Below are 22,515 nucleotides of genomic sequence, written 5' to 3'. Positions count from 1 at the left end.
ATCTCTGCAGGAAAACTCATCCTTACGAGAGGATTTACAATTTTGTAGACTGCTTACTGATATTTCCACTTCCTCCTCTTTAACTGGTGGTGTACCATTTGCAAATATTCTCTAGTAAATACCTGAATTTCTAATTTCTGTGCATATTTTTGCATTTCCGTAAAGAAAGCAAAATCTAATACGCTTTTGAAATGGGCTAGAAAAATCCGGCCAAATGTCTCTCTAATCACAATTGAATATATTATTTTTGCATTGATAAAACCGTATTTTTGGTACAAATCACTTACATATGCCACTATTTTGCTGCTACGTCTCCTTCATAAACTGCTGTTCCATTGATCTAAAATCAGCCATCTCTTTTTGTAATAGGCAAGGATGCAGCTCTTCTTGCCACTAGAAAAGCTGTGCTCTAATATTTTATAAGTTTTAAAAATCCAGTGCTTCTTTTAATTTGGTATATAAAGCTTGATACCTCAGGTTATTCACTTTCAGTATCAATTTTATGTGCAATAAATTTGCCTCTTAGGGCTTATTTGAATGCTTCACAAATAACTTCCTGTGCACCTATGCCTTTCTTTTTGTGCAAATAATTGGATGATTTAGATTTCTATGTGATTGGTGCTAAAATTATCTGTTGAGAAAAATTGTGTCCACGATTCATGTATTTGGATTGCCTGCTTCTTGTGTGAATTCTACACTTAAAGGGCTGTGTGGTCTGAAAAACAATTGAGCATATAACAAACTCATATTGGTTTAGAAAGGAGGAAGCCAAGAAATAAATCAATTGTAATGATGAATGGGATCTTTTAGAAAAAATATGAATATGGTCTAGTATTACGTTTTTTGCTTGCCACAGCTCAAGGAGTAATAGTTGCTTTTTATTAATAATCATTGCTTTGGTGATCTTGGGATTTATATGGGGCACACCATAATTCTTAATATATAAAGACTGGAGGCAGTTCAAATGGCCCTCTGCTATAAAAAGGCTGACGAAATATAATCAACATGATCAATAAACCATTCAGAGGTGGGATCAGTCTCTTTAGGTTCATTATATGTGACTAATGTCAAGTATTTTGGGGGGAAATATGACCCCTGAAACCATGCATCTGGTCATGTGAGGCCTTATAAATTTGGTCCAAAGAATTTTGGGTAAAGAAAAAAATATGCCTGCATAGAGCCTGCCCGTTCACATGTAAGATTCAGATTTGCTCCTAATGTTTGTTTTGTGTAAAAGGATAAACAAAGATTTAACTGTGGTGAGTCATGTTAATACCACCCTCTTCTTGTTAACTCCATTCACATCTGAAGAAATAATTTTCAGTGTGCGCTAAGTATTCATCATATTCATCAAAACGACATTCTCTTCTTTCCTCTCCCATTGACTCCTGTCACCTTCATCTGCCCTAACTTCACTTCCTCTTTCTTGCATCTTCCCCTCCCATACTCTAAGTAGTTGCACCTACACTCATGGAGATCCCACCCCATAATGACTATCTAGGGCTCTGGTATGGCACCTAATGGGTGCACCCCTCGGACAGGCCTCCTTTAATAAATTTCTATTCCTTTACTACTGGAAATCCATGTACCCGAAATAGGATTTTTGCCAATTTTACCCGTTGTCCCTTTTATTTTCCCTTCAGTTCCATGTGTATCCTTTTTCCTTTTAATTTTTCAGTTCCGCGAGAAAGACTTGTGCTGTCTTTACTTAACTATCTGAAATGTTCCTTGTGCCAATACTTTAAGTTTTGCTGCCTGTACTAACATTCCTTGTGCTCCTATTTCTTTAAATCCAAGTACTGTTTTCAATCAAATCAAGCAAACAGTATTTTTTATTGCGCAGCACTGTCACCACTCTGGGAGCTGAGTCTGTCTCCGTCGAAAAGCCATGTCTTGAATTTCTTTCTGAAGTCCGCCAGGGAAGGTGCTGTTAGAAGGTGGAGGGGCAGGTTGTTCCAGGTCCTGGCAGTGATGTAGGAGAAGCAGCAGCCCCTGCTGTGGCTACGATAATTCATAGGGTGGGTGTGTGAGGGCAAGCGAGGTGGAGCGCAGGTTTCTTGTGGGTAGTTGGAAGTTTAGTCGATGGTTGATATAGGATGTGCCTTGGTTGAGTAGAGGTTTGTGTGTGTGAGTGAGGATATTAAACTGGCACCTCTTCTGCATGGGTAGCCAGTGGAGGTTTCGGAAGGGAGGGGCAATGCTGGTCCATTTGGGGAGGTTCAGGATGAGTCTGGCCGCGGGGTTCTGCGTGGTCTAGAGTCTTTTGAGAAGCTGGGTGGAAATTCCGACTAAACAGTGTTGCCATAGTCGAGGCGGTTGGTGGACAGGACACACGCGACGCTCTTTCTGGTGTTGGTTAGGATCAGTCTAATGATTTGACTGAGCATGCTGAGGGTGTGGAAGTAGGTGGCTGCATTGACTTGTTTCATGGTTAGTTGCCTGTTGAGGCAGATACCAAGGTTGAGTTTGAGGCAGCTGTCTCTTATCCATTTGGCTACGTTGGTCATGGAGTTGCAGAAGTTGGTTTTGGCGTAGGAGGGGTCCCATGTGAGGGAGAGTATAAGTTGTGTCATCAGTGTAGGAGATTATGTTGAGTCCGTGGGAGCAGACGTCTGTGAGGGGGGAATGTAGATGTTGAACAGGGTGGGGCTGAGCGAGGCTCCTTGGGGTATGCTGCATATAAGGTCCTTGGGTGTGGAGCTGAAGGGAGGCATAAGGATGCTCTGTATGCGTCCTGAGAGGAAATAAACGATCCACTTGAGGGTGTTTTGCTGAATGCCCATGTTGTGGAGTCTGTCAAGAACGGTGTGGTGGGAGAGTGCATTAAACGCAGCAGAAAGGTCAAGGAGGATCAGGGCTACAGTTTCTCTGTGGTTGAGGAAGGTTCTGATGTCTGTGGTGGCAATCAGAGTGGTCTCAGTGCTGTGGTTGGCAAGGAATCCTGATTGTGAGGCGTCAAGAAGGTGGTTTAGTTTCAGATATTAGGTCAGCTGTTGGTTAATGGCTTTCTCAAGTACTTTGGCTGGGTTGGGAAGCAGGGAAATCAGTCAGTAATTCATTAGGTAGCTGGGGGTCAGGAGCGCTTTTTTAGGAGGGGTCTGACCTCTGCGTGTTTCCATCCATCTGGGAAGGTTGCCGTGTAGATGGAGGTGTTGAGAATGCTGGTGCTGATTGGGTTGGTTCTGTTCGGAGGTTGAATTGATGGTGTGAGCAGGGGTACATAGGTGCTCCGGTGTGGATGGACGGACAACATGATAGCTGAGCTGTTCGCCGACTGAATGAGGTTGTCGAGGCTGAGAGTGGTGGGTTGGGGGTTGAAGTTGTCGATGGTGGGAATCTTGCTGGTGAAGTAATCTGAGAGGGTGTCACAGAGTTCTTGGGAGAGGTGGATGGTGTTCTCCATGGCTGTCTGGTTGGAGAATTCCTTGACGATTTTGAAGAGTTCTTTCGTGTGGTTGGCCGCTGTGTTGTGCGCTGCGGCAAGGCAGCAATGTGGGGAGCGGCAGCCGGGGCTGAGGATGCTGAGGGTCATAGCAGGATAGCGGCAGGAAGACTAGGATTCCTGCTGCTGGCCATGGTCTAAATGCGGACAGGTGCAGACAGTCTTTGGTGCGCATGCAGGGTGCCCGCAGCTGCCTCTATGAAGTAGGTCCTGGGAGTGGAGAGGAGAGATGCCACTTCCTATGCAGAAGAATGATGGGAAATCCAAGGAGGTCACTTCTTGTGCAGATGGATGATGGAAAAGAGCCCTCTTGCTTGGCTTCTTCTTTTAAAGGCAGTATTGCACGGTTCCACTTCCTCTCCATCACAAACCTCAGCACTTTCATTATAGGCTAGTTCAAATACCCCATGAGGTGACTAGGTTAAGTCTGTTTTTCCCCCCATCAGTACTTGAAAGTCTTCCACTACGGTGACAAATGTTTTTTTAACCCCAACATTATATACCTAACTGGTAAGTAAGTACATTTATTAACCATTCAATTATTTAAAATCTTTACAGTAAATGAGCTTAAAAATCAACGTCCACACCCGCCGTCCCACCCCCGCCCCTCAGACCCTTGAGTCTCTTAGCAGCGCAATTCCCGCTATTCGTGCAGTTTCACAATTTGTTAATTGTTACTTCCTTTCCAATGGGCAGGCATTTTTTGTGTTACGCAGCATTTCCTAAAAATCTGTTAAAAATCTTTTAAATGAAGAATTTATATAGAGCTACATATACCCGCAGGTGTCTAGGCGCTGAAAACAAGCATACATGCAGAGGTACTGTGGAAGAGTTGCACTAAAATAGCCAGGTTTTTAGGGCCTTCCTGAATTTAAGCAAGTTAGATTTTTTTTTAGGGAAATAGGAAGGGAGTTCCAAAGTTTGGTGGTGGTATAGACAAAGCTTTTTCCTCCCCATTTTACTTTGTATGCCTTGGGAATAATCATATTGCCACTATCTGCCGATCTGAGTGGTCTGGCTGGAATGTAGGATTTAAAGTACTGCGACAGCTGCCACGGGCCAAGGCCATGTTTGGCTTTGAAAGCTATACACAGGGCTTTGAATTTATTAGGTTTACTAATGGGCAACCAGTTTAACTTTGTGAGAGCACTAAAGACAGTCGTAGAGAGAAAGGCCAAACAGGACTCTTGCTGCAGCATTTTGGGTCATCTGTAGTATGGGTATGCTGCGCTTGGTTGCACTTGTAAATAAGGCATTACAGTAGTCCAGCCTAGATGCAGTTAAAGCAGTGACCACTGTTTTCCTCAACTCAAAAGGGATGAATGGGAGTACTTTTTTGTTTTTGTTTTGAGTTTTCAGAATAAAAAACATGCGGATGTGGTATGATTAATCTGAGTATCAAATGACAATTTAGAGTCAAAGATGACCCCCAGATCTTTTCCTTTGTTAGCTGGTGTCGGAAGGCGGGCCATATGAGAGGGCCACCAGCTGTCTGACCAAATCAGGGGAGAATTGCTAAAGAGCATGACCTCTGTTTTTGATGAATTACGTTTTAGGCAATTATCCTGCATCCAATTTCCTATGTGGCCCATGCAGTCATGCACCCGAGACCGCGTGTTAGTAGTCGAGCTATTGATTGACACTATAATCTGTGTGTCATCCGTATAAGACACCAGAGTGAAACCGTAGCTTCTTATTAACTTACCAGGGGAGTAACATAAAGGTTAAAAAGAGTGGGGCTCAGCAACGAACCCTGCGAGACTCCGCATGGGAGTGAAAAAGCCTGGGAAACAAAGGCATCGTGAGCCACCATTTGAGATCTATTCGATATGAAGGAGTAAAGCAGGAGGAGCGCTCCCACCCTTATCGAGTGTTTGCCTAAGCTCCTCCATGGCTGATAGTGGTGCTAACTTGATGCTATGATGGGCCCGGAATCCAAATTGTGAAGGGTCAAAGATGTCGCCTTCCAACATAAACTTGGATAATTCTTCATTTAAAAATCTTTCCATTATTTTTGCCGGGAAAGGCAACCTAGAGATGGGTCTGTAATTCAAGGGGTCACAAGGATCCAGATTGGATTTTTTCCATGAGTGGCAGAATGTAAGCTTTCTTCCATTCCATGGGAAAATGCCCTGAAGAGATCATACGATTAAAGATGGGCAAAAGTGAAGAGGTTATTATCTCGGGAACTAAATGAAGAATTTTCGGTGGGCAGGGGCCAAGGGGAGACCCAGATTTTACTAGAGTGATTAATTTAATGATCTGATCTAGTGTAATGGGTGAGAAAGAGGGAAAAATAGGTATGACAGAGCCATCAGGATTTGAGGGAGGACCGTAGCTATCAGCTGGATACTTGTAGGGCAACGAAGATAGGGGCCGAAATGCATCGAAGCCCTGTTTAACCTTTTGTTGGACTGAGTCTGCTAGCTTATTGCAGAATTGTTTGCTTCTTTCATGATCTTGGGTATCTGGGAGTTTGGAGAGTTTTTTTAATGGTTGAGAATAATGTTTAAGTTCAAAGCGCTTCTAGTTCAAAGCGGGAAGTCTAAGAATGGATAATTAGAGGGCGCCCTCGGATACAAGAACGCCCTGCTCTGATTCGCAGCCTTTGGCACAGCCTGTACACGCCACTCGGTAAACACTTACTTTCAGATATATATTCCTTCCTCCTCACACCTATACATCTCACTAAATCACCAGAACAACATAGGTGGCAATCTGAGTGCGAGCGTGAATTTTCATTTAAGGAATGGCAGGATATTATCCACAGAGTTAGGGCTTCTTCAAGCAGCACCACAGGCAGAGAAAGGTTTCTTAAAATAGCCCACTATTGGTACAATACCTCAATCAGGGTGGCCCGATTGTAGCCGGGGGAGGGGGGCAATGTAAGAGACCCTCAGTGCTGGAATCGCTGCAGACAGGAGGGCACCCTTGCGCACTTGCTATGGAGATTCAGCAATTCTGGTCAGCCATTCTGTACGATATTGGCAACACTTATGATAAAGAGTTGCCAACGTTCCCCAGCTACATAATACTGGGATTGCAAAATGCACCGTCCTACCCCTTAAAATCCTGCTGTGGGTGGCCACCACCTTGTCTCTTGGGGCTGCTAAGGGCGAAAAGCGTTACAACAAACAAATGATGGACGGAATGCTGACAATGCATACATTCTCCCCCAGTCAAGAGATCTGGGTTAAATCCATCGTTCTTTTGCCCACTACACCACCCCAGTTCAGACATAGCCATATGCAAATCAGTCTTGACCCTGTGCCTCATGGGAACAGTCCAGCCCGAACTGCCAAGCCATGTCTTCCCTGGAACAGAATCAAGCATCCTAGGACCGGTTTCTGGCTATCAGCCGTCATCAGCCAGGATAGCTTGACTCCAGTGGCATAGTGAGCACGGGTCCCACGTCTGGGAATACCCATCCCACTTAGGGCGAAAAGCGTTACAACAAACAAATGATGGACGGAATGCTGACAATGCATACATTCTCCCCCAGTCAAGAGATCTGGGTTAAATCCATCGTTCTTTTGCCCACTACACCACCCCAGTTCAGACATAGCCATATGCAAATCAGTCTTGACCCTGTGCCTCATGGGAACAGTCCAGCCCGAACTGCCAAGCCATGTCTTCCCTGGAACAGAATCAAGCATCCTAGGACCGGTTTCTGGCTATCAGCCGTCATCAGCCAGGATAGCTGGACTCCAGTGGCATAGTGAGCACGGGTCCCACGTCTGGGAATACCCATCCCACTTAGGGCGAAAAGCGTTACAACAAACAAATGATGGACGGAATGCTGACAATGCATACATTCTCCCCCAGTCAAGAGATCTGGGTTAAATCCATCGTTCTTTTGCCCACTACACCACCCCAGTTCAGACATAGCCATATGCAAATCAGTCTTGACCCTGTGCCTCATGGGAACAGTCCAGCCCGAACTGCCAAGCCATGTCTTCCCTGGAACAGAATCAAGCATCCTAGGACCGGTTTCTGGCTATCAGCCGTCATCAGCCAGGATAGCTTGACTCCAGTGGCATAGTCAGCACGGGTCCCACGTCTGGGAATACCCATCCCACTTAGGGCGAAAAGCGTTACAACAAACAAATGATGGACGGAATGCTGACAATGCTGCTAAACAGCTCCTGTTGTCCCACTGGTGAACGGAAACTGTTTCGACAAGACTAGACTGATTGCACAAATTATGGAAGATTGTCAGTATGGAGAAACTGATTGCAAGTGTCACACACACACACACACACACACACACACACACACACACACACACACACGTGACCACGCTTTGATAAAACATGGGCTCAACTATTGAATTTTTAGCGACTGAGTTCGTTGAATTGATTTGCCCGGCATACTTGCGGGTTCTTCGACTCACTCAATCGGCTCATGTAGTTGTGCATTGTCAATGTATATTGTACCTACACAGGAGTCGCTTTACAATTGTACGGTGATATTTGCTCAACCTGTCGAGTACCTACAACGATCTATATTTTATTATAATGTGATTTTTTTTTCCTTCTCTCTACTCCTCCCTCCATTTCCTATTATTTTCACAATAGTTTTTTTGTTCCCCCACCGGCCAGTGGATGAAGGTGGCCTGTTACCTGTCCTCAAAACAATAAAAAATACCTAAAATTCAATAACTGATGAAAACATAGGGAGACCCAACCGGTCAGTTGAACGGACACAGCTTGACTTACTGCCGTCTGCTTTTCAACAAGCCATTTCCAATGCACCTGGTCTCGCATTTTTTTGAGCTATTGCAGCTGTAATGTAAATGATATTAACTTGTGTCTTGGAGTGAAGTGGATGTAAGTGATGGCAATTGTGTGGAAAATGACAAAAGCAGATTATGAAACGTTTTATTTAGGTTCTGGGGCATGAGGTCTTTATTGGGCAATTACCCATAGCAGATACAGTTGCTTATTAGTATTTCTGTATTTAAAACTATTTATTTTCACTTGGATAATGGAGTTATTCATTGTGCAACTGTGTCTCTTGAACGGTGCTAATAGCGAATAGCCAAGGCTTACTTCAGGAGGTGCTAAAGAGCCTGTAACTTAAACACAGTATGACACAGTAATCAAACTTGATAAGCAAAATAATCAGGCCAAGTGGTATCTTTTAATGGGGCCTGATTTTTAAAGGGGGCCATGGAATTAAATCTTGAAAATTCGTTTAAGAATGCATGAACCCTGCTGTTCTAATGTGTCTTGAATGCAAACGGTTTCTGCGTGCCCAAGTATTACTGTCTCTGCGAATAGACTAATACATCAACTTTTGAACGTTTACACTTTGAAATGTTTTTCGTTAGGCTTTATTTTGTTGGATCTGCAATATATCCTTTCATTGACTTTTGCCTTTCCTTATTTTTTTGCCTTACAATTTTGAAATGCAAAAAAAAAATTATCGGGTGTGAAGTGGATGCTTTTTTTTTTATTCACTTCCTCTTTTATCTCTCTTCTGGTCTCTGAATCTACTCACTATTGCATTTTTATTGTGAATCTCTAGCTTGAAATGTTTTGGACAAGGTGTATGGAAATAGTTTTGTAATCATAAAGGATAACTTTTGGATGTCCTTAATTTCCTATTGGTAATTTTTGAGAAGCAATGTAGGTCTTCGATTTATACGTTAGTATTGTTTTCATAGAGGGTGCTATATCGTTGCATAGAAGGGGTGGTGGTGGACAGGCAAGCCTTAGGGCAGGTGACCAAGTTTCCAATTTTCGTTTAACTTACAGGTGCAATGGAAGAGTTGATCCAACCAGATTATGGAGGGTAGGGTTATGAAAATGCCTCTACCCTGCTCTGTAGTGTCCATCAACTGTATTTATCGAATGTGTGCAAAGGACTCTGTTAAGATTCTTGTAATCTGGTAGGGGGTTACGTAGAGTATGTACCAGCTGATATGAGCACTGTATTTCCAAGTCTCAAATCTTTTTCCAGCTGTCCGCAACTCACTCCCTTCCCCGCTTAGGATGGCCAGAATAACTTATGAGGGCATACTGGGCATTCAAGAATGGATACAGATGCATCCTACTGTAGTGTTCAGCACAATAATATTTGAATCACACCTAGTACATTTCCTAAGCCCCAATAGGAAACATACTCTTTTCACAGAAAAGGAGAACTTGCAGGTGTCTCTCACCACAAGCTCAAGTGAGGTATGTGCTATAAGTTAACAAGGGTGTGGATTTCCAGTTAGTCATCCTAAAAATCGATTTGTGAATGATTGTATAGGGAAACTGCACATTTAGGTAAACATGCCCAAGCGAGAAGATATGGAGAAAGAGGCCTGGTAGAACACTTCCACGGCTTTTAAAAGAGCCAACCAAACATAACAGAGTGCTAGTATAAGAGATGACCAAGGAGAAACAATGACCTCGACTGAAGAAATTATTGATGTATTTACATACTATAAGCAGCAATTTACAGTGCAGGATCAGGTCGTGCTGGAACAAATCACGGAATACCTGAATGAGATGATGGCCTGAGTGTAGGGGCTAATTGACAACCACTGAATGAACCTTTTACTGTGGAAGAAATACATGAAAACATAGAAGTTTTAGCTAAAGGGAATACTACAGGGTATACAAAGTAATTCTACAAAAACACAGAAGGTGCAGCTAAGCTCTCGTTTTCTGCCAGCTAACAAGGAAGTACTCTAAAACCGCATGCTACCAGAGTCTATCAATGAGGCTCCTCCGTTCAATCTCCACTGCACTTGTTGCAAAGCCTTAACACAGAAGAACTCCACTCTTGCCTTCAACCATAACAATACCAGATACCTTCTTCGGCAAAGAGAGGATCTGTAAAGGCATTTTACATAAGAAACGCAACAATTTTTGTGTTTTGTTTTTAATTAACACATCAGGTGGTAGTGGGGAGACCACACTAAAGCGAGAGGCTAGCCGTTACTTCCGTAAATTCAGCTAAATTCCCGTTTTGATTTTTAAAAGTATGTTGTTTGTCCATAGTTTCAAGTCTTTCGGTAGCAAAACAACCAATCTCACGGTGGTACGTATGCTGGGAATCCTGTGAGAGTAGGGGAAATATAAAATGGCTAAGGATTGGAGTACCTCGACCAAACCGAATGTCCTGCACAGAATTTCAAAGTCCTGATTGGCTTTGGAGTTCATACATGGCTCTCCAGAAGCAGTCTGAACAACCAAGACAATGCACCGCAGACAAGTCTTCTCGGTTAGGAGTGTATTAGAGAGTAGTCTGTTATGGCTTGCCCGGTTGCTGATAGTTGGTCTCTATCTCCACCTCGGCGTGGTATTCCTAGTTTTTTGCCTTCACTTTACGCCGAAGGCGGGGAAGCATTGCAGGCTGTGATTGGCCCACACTTTCTCTGGTGCCATTGGATGAATCGGAAGCAGGCTTTTCAGTGGGCAATTCAGTTCAAGATTGGCTGCAGTTCTCTCTGACAGCATGTATTCTATATGCTGCCCTGGGGGCATGGAGCCGCTCGAGAGGTCACTGTTCAAAAAAAAAAAAAAACATGTTGCGTGAGCCTCGGCCGCTATTTATTAAAGCTGAAGCCCCCACTGCTGAAATGAAAGCATAATAATTTGGCGGTGGTATTAAAATATACTTTTTCTGCTGAAAAAATGCATGAACAAACAGGGCGTCATGTCACGCTGTTTATAAAAAATAAATTTATTTATAAAGTGTTGTATAGCGCGAACATATATATTATATTGTGAGCACTCGCAAGATCGAGTTAGGTGAGCTGCGCTGGCTAACAACAAACGCAGTTGCGGGAGAGGTGTCCTCCCTGCTGCTGCAACAGTAGGCAGGAGAAAGTCATTTAAGAAAATAGTGCTCACAGACTATAATTAAAACATCCAGACTAACAACACATGTAACTGGGTGTCCTCATGGGAGGTTCCAACAGGAGAAAAGGAGGTACTAAGGAGGGACAACTAAGCTTATTCACCAATCAAACGCCCACCATTTACAAAGGACAGCAGTAGGAGCCAAATTAAAGGATGGACGGAGCTTAAAGTCCATACCTGCATACAGCTTGTCTGGAAGAGATAGCGCAAGCGCTGCCTAGGCGAGACCTAAAAATGAATGAAATCATTTAACAATGCAAAAACCAGCATGTGTCAGGGACTAACTATTCCATAGGACTTGAAGATCCACAGTGTCGAAAGCTGGGAAAAGTCAAGGAGCACTACAAGGGGCAGGTGTTCCTCGCACATTTTTTGGGAATTATCAACTGACGAAGCTCTCAGAATTGTTTAGATCCATTGATTAGGTTGAACCTCACATTACGGGACAAGTATTGACTAGTGTGCAGATGAGGTTACTGCTGAAGTTGTGAGGATACGGTTTCATTCTCCTAAGCTCGACGTTCAACAGTTGGAGGTTGGGAGACCAAGAACATATTAAAAGTAACCACAGACCTACAGTGAATAAAATTCCTCTTCAAAGAGGTTTTACATTAATGAATTCAAAAGACATTGTGAAAATACAGTTTGTAGATTAAACGACTATGTGCTTTCTGTTAAGGAAACAGAAAATGAAACATCCACTCTACATCAAAATAAACAAGGAGCTTCCACTAATGAACGCAACTCAATAATATGACAAAATGAATATTCTAGCACACTGCCTGAGGTTTAGACTATGTTTCTTCAGGAAAGAGATAGCTGTCACTCACTTTATCCAAAAGGCTTCGTTTCTCTCTGCGATCCGTCTCGTCTACCTCCATATTCTCGATCCCAGAGTCTACATCCACCTGGGACATGCTGCAAGTGTCAAACAGGCAAACGTAAGTCAGCTCAACAGATTTCTGCATTAAATACAATGGATAGTCATCGAAACAGAAGAGGAATAATTGTGTGAGACAGATTGGTCTACCAGGTGTGTAAGGCAGCATTTTCCCTCCCTCTGCATAGCCACTCCTGTGATTATTTTACATCCATCTTCCCTATTCCCCTGCTACCACATACACTCAAGGATTTAGAGTAAGTCAGCCTTTCACCAAACGATGAATGGATTTCAAAAAAGTGTAACCACATAGTACAATCAAAGTATAACAGCTGGAAATGAGGTATGCTGTAAGGAGTAAATAGTAAATAAGGGACAGTGCAAAATTATGGGTCCCTGCAAAGAATATTACAAATGAAAATGTTTGATAAATAGTACCTTCAACTGACACCACTAACCTTTTCTCACACGATACGCTATCTATGTCCATACTCTGCGAACGGGACAAGGACTGGCACTGTGTCTCGAGGCTGTTGGATGGAGAACTGCTGAGAGAGCTTACTCCTTCGCTGCTCTGACTGCGGTGCGCCGTCCCTAATGAAAACAAATAATTGGTTAGAAGGGTGAGAGGGGAAAAAGCAAAGGTACAATAGTTCACAATGAGGAACTAGTACAACGGCAGCCTATGGACGCAACACAAGGAACGCTAATGCACTGAAAGATCCTCAACGGAGCAAAGTGAAAGTTATTATACAGAAATACTTTGACACAGAGACATTGCTCGTAAACCCTGAATGGGGTTTAGGGGAGGATACGGTTCAAGAAGACCTCTCACTAGTGCACATTACATTACAGGGAAAAAGCATGCTAAAAGAAGCAATGTGTAAGCTGTTCAAACGAGAGGATGCTAAGAAGGACAGAGGCTTTTATTATGGAGCAAAAGACCCAAAAAACCAATGGTTGATCATTAGAGAATATAAACAGGAGGAAATGTGGCAGAAACATACCCTTCCCAAACAATTATTAAATGCACACTCAAACTAAGAGACCAAAAGAAAAACATTACAAATAGATCAATGAGTTCAATAATGCGAAGTAGAGGATGACCAAAAAAAACTCAAGAGGTAGTAACACGTAAACTGCCAATTAATTCAGTAAAATATATTAAAAAATGATGGATGGAATGCTTGAATTAATCTCACCTACTAGTAATTAATCGGACCACATCCCAGTCCATTGTTATTTTACACACCATGCCACCTCAGTTTGCAGCCAGCCATATGCAAATCAGTTTTTCCCCTGCTCCACTGGAAACAGTCTAACATAAGTCCACCCTGAACTGGGGCTCAAGCAACCAATGCCCTAAGTGCGATGGATATGCCCAGACGAGGATCCTCTGCTCACTCTGCCACTGGAACCAAGCTATACCAGACAACTACCAAGTTGTATTTAGGGCAAAACCGGTCTTGGGTTGCTTGTGTTCTGGTTCAGAGAGCACCTCATATGGCAGTTCAGGTTGAAATGTTCCTTTTGGAGCAGGGTCAAGACTAATTTGCATATTGCTGTCCAAACAGAGGACATGGACAGTAATGCGGCCCAAGCGATTGCCAGTAGCTCAGATTCCGTCTAGAACCTTGTTGTTATTAAAATTAATACAGGACATAGCTATGTATGATGTACAAGTGATTTAAATCCTAACATGCACTGAAAATGTAACGGTGCTGTTAAGTATTAGAGACTATACATGCATACATTATCACAATGCGCCTAAATGACTGAAAATATCACCAGCTGCTTAGCAGGTAAAACTGTAAATACACATCACACTGTTTGTATAACTAGTCTGTAAACAAGTCCCATGCCACAAACTGAACCAAATGTGAATACATAACTTACCTGTCACATGAATTTCAATGTCACCAGGTGACAACCTGAATGCACATCATATACACAAGTCTGTAAAAGCAAGCAGCAAAGACACAGGAGCACACCATACAAAAGTAACTCTAATCCTTGTATATTTTGAATACTTTCAATAACCATATCATCATATTCAGAGAAAGTTCCACATCAATTAATATACACGTAGCTGTAGATTATTCAAAAATTATTTTTATTTCTTTATGGAATGCAGCAGCCGACGCGCGTTTCGTCCTGCCTGGGGCATCCTCAAGGCGCACTTATATCGTAGATAACACACTGCTGTTCAGTAGTTATTCCAAAGTATTGTTTCCACTCGAAAAGTTGTCATAAATCCAATGCACTTCAAATTGTAATCCCGTTCTCATTATGTTATTCTTTTGTGGTTTGCATTGGTATCCCGGAGTATCCAATGCCAAATATCCTCAAGGAGCCATGATACGTTCCCTCAAGTAATACGTCAAACTTCGCAGCGTCTTAATTTCTCAAGTTCCGGTTTTTTCCAAACTGTAAAAGCACATCTGATCTGACAAATAATAGCCCACACTGTGAAAGCAGAGCTCAACTGCCACGTAGTGTATTTGTCTGTGACTAAGCAGACCAGCCACCACATTACGGGTCAGAATGTGAAAACATGTCTCCGAGACCTCCTATAGTGTAGGACTGGCATAGGGATTTACTAGAAGGGGCGGTGTGGAGGAGGTACACACGAGAAAGACATGACGTGATGACAAGCTAGTGGATGATCTTCTTGCATGGGGAGCTATGACACAAGCTTTGTCGAACCCCAGAACCCCCCCCCCCCTCTCCCCCAAGTGGGTACCAAAGCTAATGATTACAGAGTGCGGAACGAAGGGCCTGCATGAGAGGGGGGAAGCCAGGTGTTGGGTCTTTGGAGAGGAGGTGTAAAGCCACAATGACAAAATGTGGGTCATATGCAACTGATACACGGATGGGAGCATGGGGAAGCCGGTTTTGAGTTGAGTTTAAAAGCAATATTTTTGCAACAGTTGTTTGATTTACATGGGAAAAAAGAAAAGCACTTAGTGGTCGTGATTGCTATAATTGTGGATATGTTCTTTCACATTGTAAATATTGTTGTCTAACAGGACACTCTGTGGCGGGGTTTAAGTCAGGTGTTCTACTTGAAGCAGAGTAAACTGTCCTGTTTGAAAAAAATGCCAATTAAAACAATTTTAAAACATGTTGTCTGTGGCACACTGATCCAGACTAGGGGTGGGCGGAATTTGCGGAATTAACCTTCGCAAATTATCGCGAGAATGTTTAAAATTATCGCAAACAAGCAGAAATATCGCGAAGATGCGGAAGTTTTTTTCCGGCATGTTCGCGAGATTTTCTGCATGGTTGCGGGTCGCCAACTTACCCATGTGGTTGCTTGCGGGCGCGGCCATCTTGTTTTGAGTTGTTCTCGCGGTGCATGATCGCGAGAAGAAAGACGTGATCGCGCGACGCATGACGTCACTGCGGGCGCGAACTGTCGCGAGACAGCGCAAATGGCTAAAAACAATACAACATCTCATGGAGAACGCGACCGGATCAAGAAAACTTGTCGGCGAACGCAGGGATTCAGGTAAGGCGATCGCGCGCGCGCGCGAGAATGTATTATTTTACAGCGCGAGCAAGAAACAAATTATCGCCAAGCTGCGGAAACCGGAATTTTTGAAATTTTCGCGCTCTCCGCGGAATGCAAAAATGTCAAATTATCGCAATTTCCGCGAACGGAACGAAATTTTTGCCCAGGCCTAATCCAGACAACTATAAATGCACACACCATCTATTATACACCAAGATGTAATGTGAAAGCACATGACACCTGCCAGGGACTGCGAGTGTGCACCTCATCTGCCAGGTGAAAGTACAAGCAAAAAGGACAAGTTACATTCACAAGCAAAATACGTAGACTCTTGTACAAAGATTCCATTTAAGGAATAGTAGTCTGCGACAAATAATGATTGACAATTTGCAAATCCTTATATAGAATGTGCAAATAATTGATTTGTTAGAAGTAGTTGTAATTTGCCCACAGACTTCTAACAAATCCATTGGTACTTTGAGATCCGACCTATGTATTAACAGGTTGGTTCTCAATACTGATTCATAATGGGTTGCAATTTGACCCACCTCATTAGTATGCATGAGGTAGATCCTAAATTGAGACCCACTACGATTGGCTACAATAATGGCCATGTTGGCCTGATGGGGTCAGCAGACCACCATGAGCAAACCACCATGCCTTTGACTGTTTTTCAATAAAGTAACTTTGTTTTGTTTTTTTTTAAATAAATGCAGGCTGTTTTTACTAAAGGAAGACAGCATAAGATAAAAAAAAAATCACGCAATCCTTTTTATGAGCAGGCAGTGGTCTCATGAACCACTGCCCGCTCATAAAAAACATTTTTGTTAACATTCAGAAAGAAAAAGGGGCCCCATGGTGACCCCTTCTCATTTGCTAATTGTTAAGCACTTCCTTTGAGGAGGTGGTAATATATTAATACTTTGCGACCAGAATTCGGTCTCAAAACATTAATACATACCTTAAAGGTTCGGTATTGAAAGGGACTCCCTTAACACACCCCTTCCAAATACCGAATTGAAATTTATTCTCAAAACCAATTATGGATTCAGTAACATCTTACCGAATCGCAAATTGGGTTTGGTTAATTACCAAATGCCATTTTGCGGTAGGAAAGGAGCTCATTTTATGAATATGAGCCTTACAGACCATAAAATCGATTTATACACGAGGGCCCTAATATTTTCAATGCACAACTAAAGCCAATTCCTTAAACATTCTAGATGCCTCGTGTTTCTTCTAGCAGACACATTTTCCCTTCCTATAGTTATGCTTCATAATTTAGCATTTCACAGAAAAGTCCATTGTGTGCACACTCATCCACTTTTCATCTTTAGTAAGTCCAAGCAAAATTTCGAAATATCGTTTTAAAGCAGAAGTTAGATTTTATATTTACTGGTTGCAAAAACATGTCAGATAAACCAATACTTTTTGTTTAAAAGAAACTTCAAAGTACCATGAATGCGAGTACCTTGGGACAGGTTAGTGGGGTAAGAAGGAAAAGGTGGACCAGGGGTTTACAGGGTTATTTCTCGAATTGGGCGGGAGGGGATGAATTGTCTTAGTTCATTTCATTGTGCTTATTCTGGGAAAAGTGGTTTAAGAAAGGCCCCATGGCCAAATGGCTAACTTATTGGCAAATATTCAAATGTTCATTAAAATGTCAAGACCAGTGCAGACTAAACAAATCATAGATTCACTTGTCCAATCTAAATAACAAACAAACTGGCCCCACCATCTTAAAACTAACGCCTTCCAGCCACTGCTCGCTTGAATTAAGAATTGTGGCCCATCAGCTGAACTGGCCTCGTGGGAAATCATACCCCGAATCTAATCACAGCTCCTGGGACGACTGACACCAAGGAGGTTAACAGAATTATGGCCTGTAGCCAGGGCTATGAGATGCTTGGACACCTGCACCATCAATTTCAGGCCTCATTTTTAGGTCGACTCCTACCAGACAGCAGCTTGGTTTGCTGAAGAGATTTTGGGGACATTCAGAAAGGTTCCCTGGGAATGAATTCCGCTCGTTGCTTGCAACTCACATTATCTGACTTTATATTTGCCGACTTTATTGATTTTTAGGCTGTCCAGGGCGAGTTCGTTCCGCACAAGGAGCAAAGCCTATTACACCAATTCCCCTTGCATTCCTCTACAAGTGCTCCTTTTTGTAAAAAGACCTGTAAATCTTGTCCTTATGTTGCCACATTAGCTGTGCATTTAAAGACCGAGGCCAAATGTCAGGCTCGGTCTTCGTAGGGAGCTTCAGGTTTACTTTTCTTTCTCTATCTTCAAAGTGAGGGTATTTATGTGACAATCTTGTTGGCTACTGGGGGTAGGAAAGGTTGTTATTTTCTAGCACACATTTAAATTACCTGTGTGCAGATTTCAGAATATTTCAGAATTTGGAACGCACAAATTAAACATTTTCGTTCAATCTAAAGAGTGATTGAAACAAATTCTTTAATATGATCAAAACATATATATACACTAGGTGATGCCATTTCCACATATCATTTGTGCGCTGTATAGTTTTAGTAGTAAAATTGTATGACAGTGCAAATGTAATGGTCATTTTAATTGTAAATTTGTTTTCTGTAATGGCAGTTTGGTACCAAACCATGCATACAACACTCTGCACCACTCCACGGCACTGCACTCTACACTACACGACTCTTGTTTCCGGTTCAAGGTTCAGAGCACGGAGCATAGGTCGGACGGCGGACGGCACACGGTGCAAGGAGCGTGTAGCGAGGAAGGGGATGCGAAGCAGATCTCGAATCTTGGCTCCCAGTGGCCCCCGGTGGTCCCCAGTGCCTTCCCAGGGCCTTCCAGTGCCTCCCAGCAGCTCCCGGAGGCACCAGGCGGCATCCGGCGGCTTCCCTGCTCTTCAGCCTTCCCAGCCTGGCCGCCCAGTTTCCCAGCCTCACGCAACGTCAGCGGTAATACTTTTTCTCCATTCTATCGCGTGGAACAAGGCGGATCAAGGCTTAGGGCTCCCCACTGGCTGTGCATAGCGGAGCCCCACTTGCAAGGCAAAAAACACCCAGGGCTCCCCGCACGCTGTGCAGAGAGGAGCCTCATTTGCCGACAGCCACAATCCAGTCAAACTGCAACCAGTAACAAACAGTTTACTCCCCCCCCCCCAAAAAAACAAACACCCCTGCCCCCTCGCAGCTTCCTCTCCGTCCTCCTTGTTGACGAGGGAAGGGGGGGGTGCACCTCACTGCTCAACGGCTTCAACCCCACACGTTGCATCGCCCAACTCATACTGTTGGTCATGGTTGGACCAGGGCAGCCCGCAGAGAGCGCGACTGCCCTTAGCGGCAGTCGCTGAGTGTTGTGCCCAGCAGACCGCAAAAGCGACCTAACTAGGTTGGGTGCGGCTAGCGGTCAGCTTGAGTGCCCTGCTCCTGATCGTGTTTGAACAGTGTATGCTTGGCGTGCTGAAGCAAAGGAAACCCAAAATAATAAAAGGAGCAAATATAAAGAAGGGTGCATCAAAGCCACCGTCGAGACATGAGATCAGGGAAAATAAGGAACAAGGCCAAACCAAAGAAAAAAACTTTCCCTAACCAGCAGGAAGACCTGCAAATGTGCCCACGTCTTACACGCAGAAGCAGCACAAATGGAAACAAACTTGGAATTACCACCAACAACGTCGCCAACGTTATCATTAACAACGTTATCAACGCCAAAGAAAAAAAGCAGCAGGAAGGAACACAAAAAATCACAGACTTTTTAATCTCCACTCTTTTCCAAGCCCAAGCCCAGGCAAGAACAACCAGAATAACTAGAGAAACTAGACCCCAGGATTCAACCACAAAAACGTCGGCAGCAACAGGACCCAAAACTATGCCAGACATGGCTAGTGCACAAACTAACACCTTATCGGAAGACCGCCATAGCACCCCAAAATTCTTAAAATAACTGGCAACCAAGTAACAGTGACAGCCCAGATAAATGCAAGTGAATTACAGCAAAAATCACAAAATAGCCCAATAAAAGTAGTATTAGATGCAAATAGGAAGAGGCGCTCCGTAAGTCTTGGAGCACCCCCGCACCCCATCTCTGTGAGGTCATCTCAGGCGAACACCAGGCATGCATCACTCTCAATGCCACTGTGGACGGGACGGGTAAACATTGCGAACACAAACCAGCTCCAGAAATTTCAGGAATGCCTGATAAGTTCATTCGGGCCAAAATATGCTGCTCAGATGGCACGAACCTCCCTTTTCACCCAAAACGAGCAGCTAACAGCAGGGCTCTTTTACAATTACAATCACAACACAATACTCTCACCAATAAAGACAGGACCAGGAACTGATATCATAGCTTATGCAAGACTTGACCAATCAACAAAGTCTATATTGGGGCCTGGATCCCCTATACAACCTAGCTCAAGCTTAGGAGCCCTTAAGGACATTCCATGATTAAGTCAGGAACTAACATTCTCTGCAGCCCACGACCTGACGCTAATCAGCCAGATAATTTTTCACTCTCACAAGCTCTGTTATGGCCTCCATTAATCAACATAATGGAAACCATCTCATCCGCATTATTCCAACACTCAGAAAAACTAGAGTTGCAAGTAGATCTCCTGCAAGCTCTCGCGCGTCAGGCATAGAACAGAAAATTCAAGCATTAAACTCTATAATCAAGCGGGTGCAGAAAGACCCTCACACAACATATCACGAGTGCCAATGTTCAAGCACCATGCATCAACTAAAGTCCATTCCGGTGATTCTGACAGACATATTGGCAGAAGTAAAAAAAAAACAATGGCCAGATCTGCAGATAATCCTCCAATTAACACAGCCATGACCCAACAGAATATCAAACCATCAGTGGGTACCTTAAAAAACATGGAGGAAACGGATGGCACCCTAAAAGACTCCAACTCACAAACACAGACAGAAACATTGAATATCAATACAAAGCAATCATCAAAATAATCATAACGGTGACCCTTGAGACGAACTAGCGCCCGATGCAGCTGCTTTGAAACCACAGCAACAACATCCTAGTAATCCATTAACCAAACAGGAACGTAAGAGACTGAGAAAGTCAAGGCAAAACAAGCAAAAGAAACGCCAAGCCACAGCACTGATCTGCCTGCAAGAGTCTCCAGAGCGATCAGGGTCTAGCGATCATCAAACGATTTCAAATGAAACAAGTCCAAGGAATAGGAAATTGGAAGCCAAGACAAACAAGTATAACAATGAAGATCTGTCAGAACCTAGTCCCCAACCAGAAAACCATGGTATAAACGGTCGTCCATCTGATCCAACAACAATGCAGACTACTAACCACAAAGATCCCCGGCAACTATTTTCTCCTAATAAAGAAGACAAGGACGGTAAACCATGGCAAAACCCATGGGTAGAACAACAAAGTAGATTTCAATACTTTCCCAAACAAGTAAAAGCAAAAACAAGCATAACTGTAGCACAATTGCAGCAACTTCCAAAACCCAGTAATAGCTTGGCAAATCAGATAGACTACAGCACTCCCCCAGTAAACCAAGTAAAATTACACGAAACAAAAGCGGACACAATCAACCATGCTGCGGTAAAAACAACTTACCCCAACTTGCGAGACAGGGGGATCAAATCAGCAGGAGAAACAACATTCAGTAGAATCCTTTCAAGTCCACACTGCCATAGAGCCAATCGCTCGCAAATCAACGAAGGCCAAACTTGCCCAGAAGGCACAGTAATGTTAGAATTAATCCCACACTACATCTCAAAAGGAAATCACGATATTTTCAATCGTAGCGTAATATTAAAGTTGGCAAACACTAGCAAAACGTTAATATATCTAAACACAAACCACATAGAAAGCGTTCAATAAAAAACGCCTTCAAACGCTAAAGGGAGAGAAACAATGGTTGTAACCTGGAACAATCCAAAAATTGCAACGGACGTGTGGAACCACAGAGGCTTTTTTGCCAAATGGGGAATCGAAATAACCATACAAACAGAACAATATCCCGGTCCTATAAGTCTAATAACCGAGTTAAGATCAGCATCGAACAGCAGATTACTCAGGGGGGCAGTAGGTCCCACAGCAAACACAAAGGAAAGCTGGTCAAATCTACGTATTACACATCAAGCCGCACCAGAAGTAGCTAGTCTAGTCCGAAAAGTCCTCTATCCAACCACACGGGGCATGGAGATAAAGGAAAATATTGCATGAATAAGCAAATTACAAAAGTGTTCTTGGAATATTAACGGCCTGGGTAGCAAGGCAAACAAGGAAGATTTGCAAACCTTCCTAAAAAAAATGGATATTCTCCTATTCCAGGAAATCTGGTCCCTGGCACCCACGCCGATCAATGGTTTTAAAGAATTCCAGCAAAATGCATCTAAAATCAAAGCATTAGGAAGACCATCTGGTGGTCTATCAATCTACTTAAGCACAAGCATACATGGTCCTACGAATCGATTGACCAAGGACAAACCTGGATCCAATGTATAAAAATATCACCATCACAAGATCCATCTAACGGTTTGAGAGACAACAATGAGGCAATGCTCCAAATCATATGCAACGTATATATCCACCCAGCATCAAAAGCAAAACAGGAGAAAATCATTACATTTAAAGCATTGATCAAATCACTGCAATCAACCATCCCGCAGGCTGGAATTGTGTTGTCTGGTGACTTCAATATGTTTTTACTTCAAGTGGACCACGCACAAAAGAAACAACAAAGTAAACTCAAAGGGAAAACGATTCACCCAATAATTACAAATCATCGAAAAAAAGTCCGCCATGGCTGTGCGCCTCAATTTTTGACGACACAGGGGTGATCATT

At 43.2% G+C, this 22,515-nt stretch overlaps 1 protein-coding gene across 3 annotated transcripts in view; it reads right to left on the bottom strand.

Annotated features, from left to right (window-relative positions):
• The window catches only part of UBE4B (ubiquitination factor E4B), a 918,898-nt gene that overhangs the window by 753,727 nt on the left and 142,656 nt on the right, over positions 1-22,515 (bottom strand). For all 3 annotated transcript variants that reach the window (XM_085609806.1, XM_085609805.1, XM_085609804.1), the window contains exons 3-4: positions 12,640-12,775; positions 12,132-12,219 (exon numbers count right to left, since the gene is read on the bottom strand). In XM_085609806.1, coding sequence (XP_085465932.1) covers positions 12,132-12,219; positions 12,640-12,775 — 224 coding nt within the window. The remainder of the gene's footprint in view (positions 1-12,131; positions 12,220-12,639; positions 12,776-22,515) is intronic.

This window comes from Triturus cristatus, chromosome 1_2 (assembly GCF_964204655.1).
Source record: "Triturus cristatus chromosome 1_2, aTriCri1.1, whole genome shotgun sequence".
Classification (NCBI taxonomy): Eukaryota; Metazoa; Chordata; class Amphibia; order Caudata; family Salamandridae; genus Triturus; species Triturus cristatus.
Note: the sequence above shows the minus strand (reverse complement) of the source record. Positions and strands in the feature narration are given on the sequence as shown.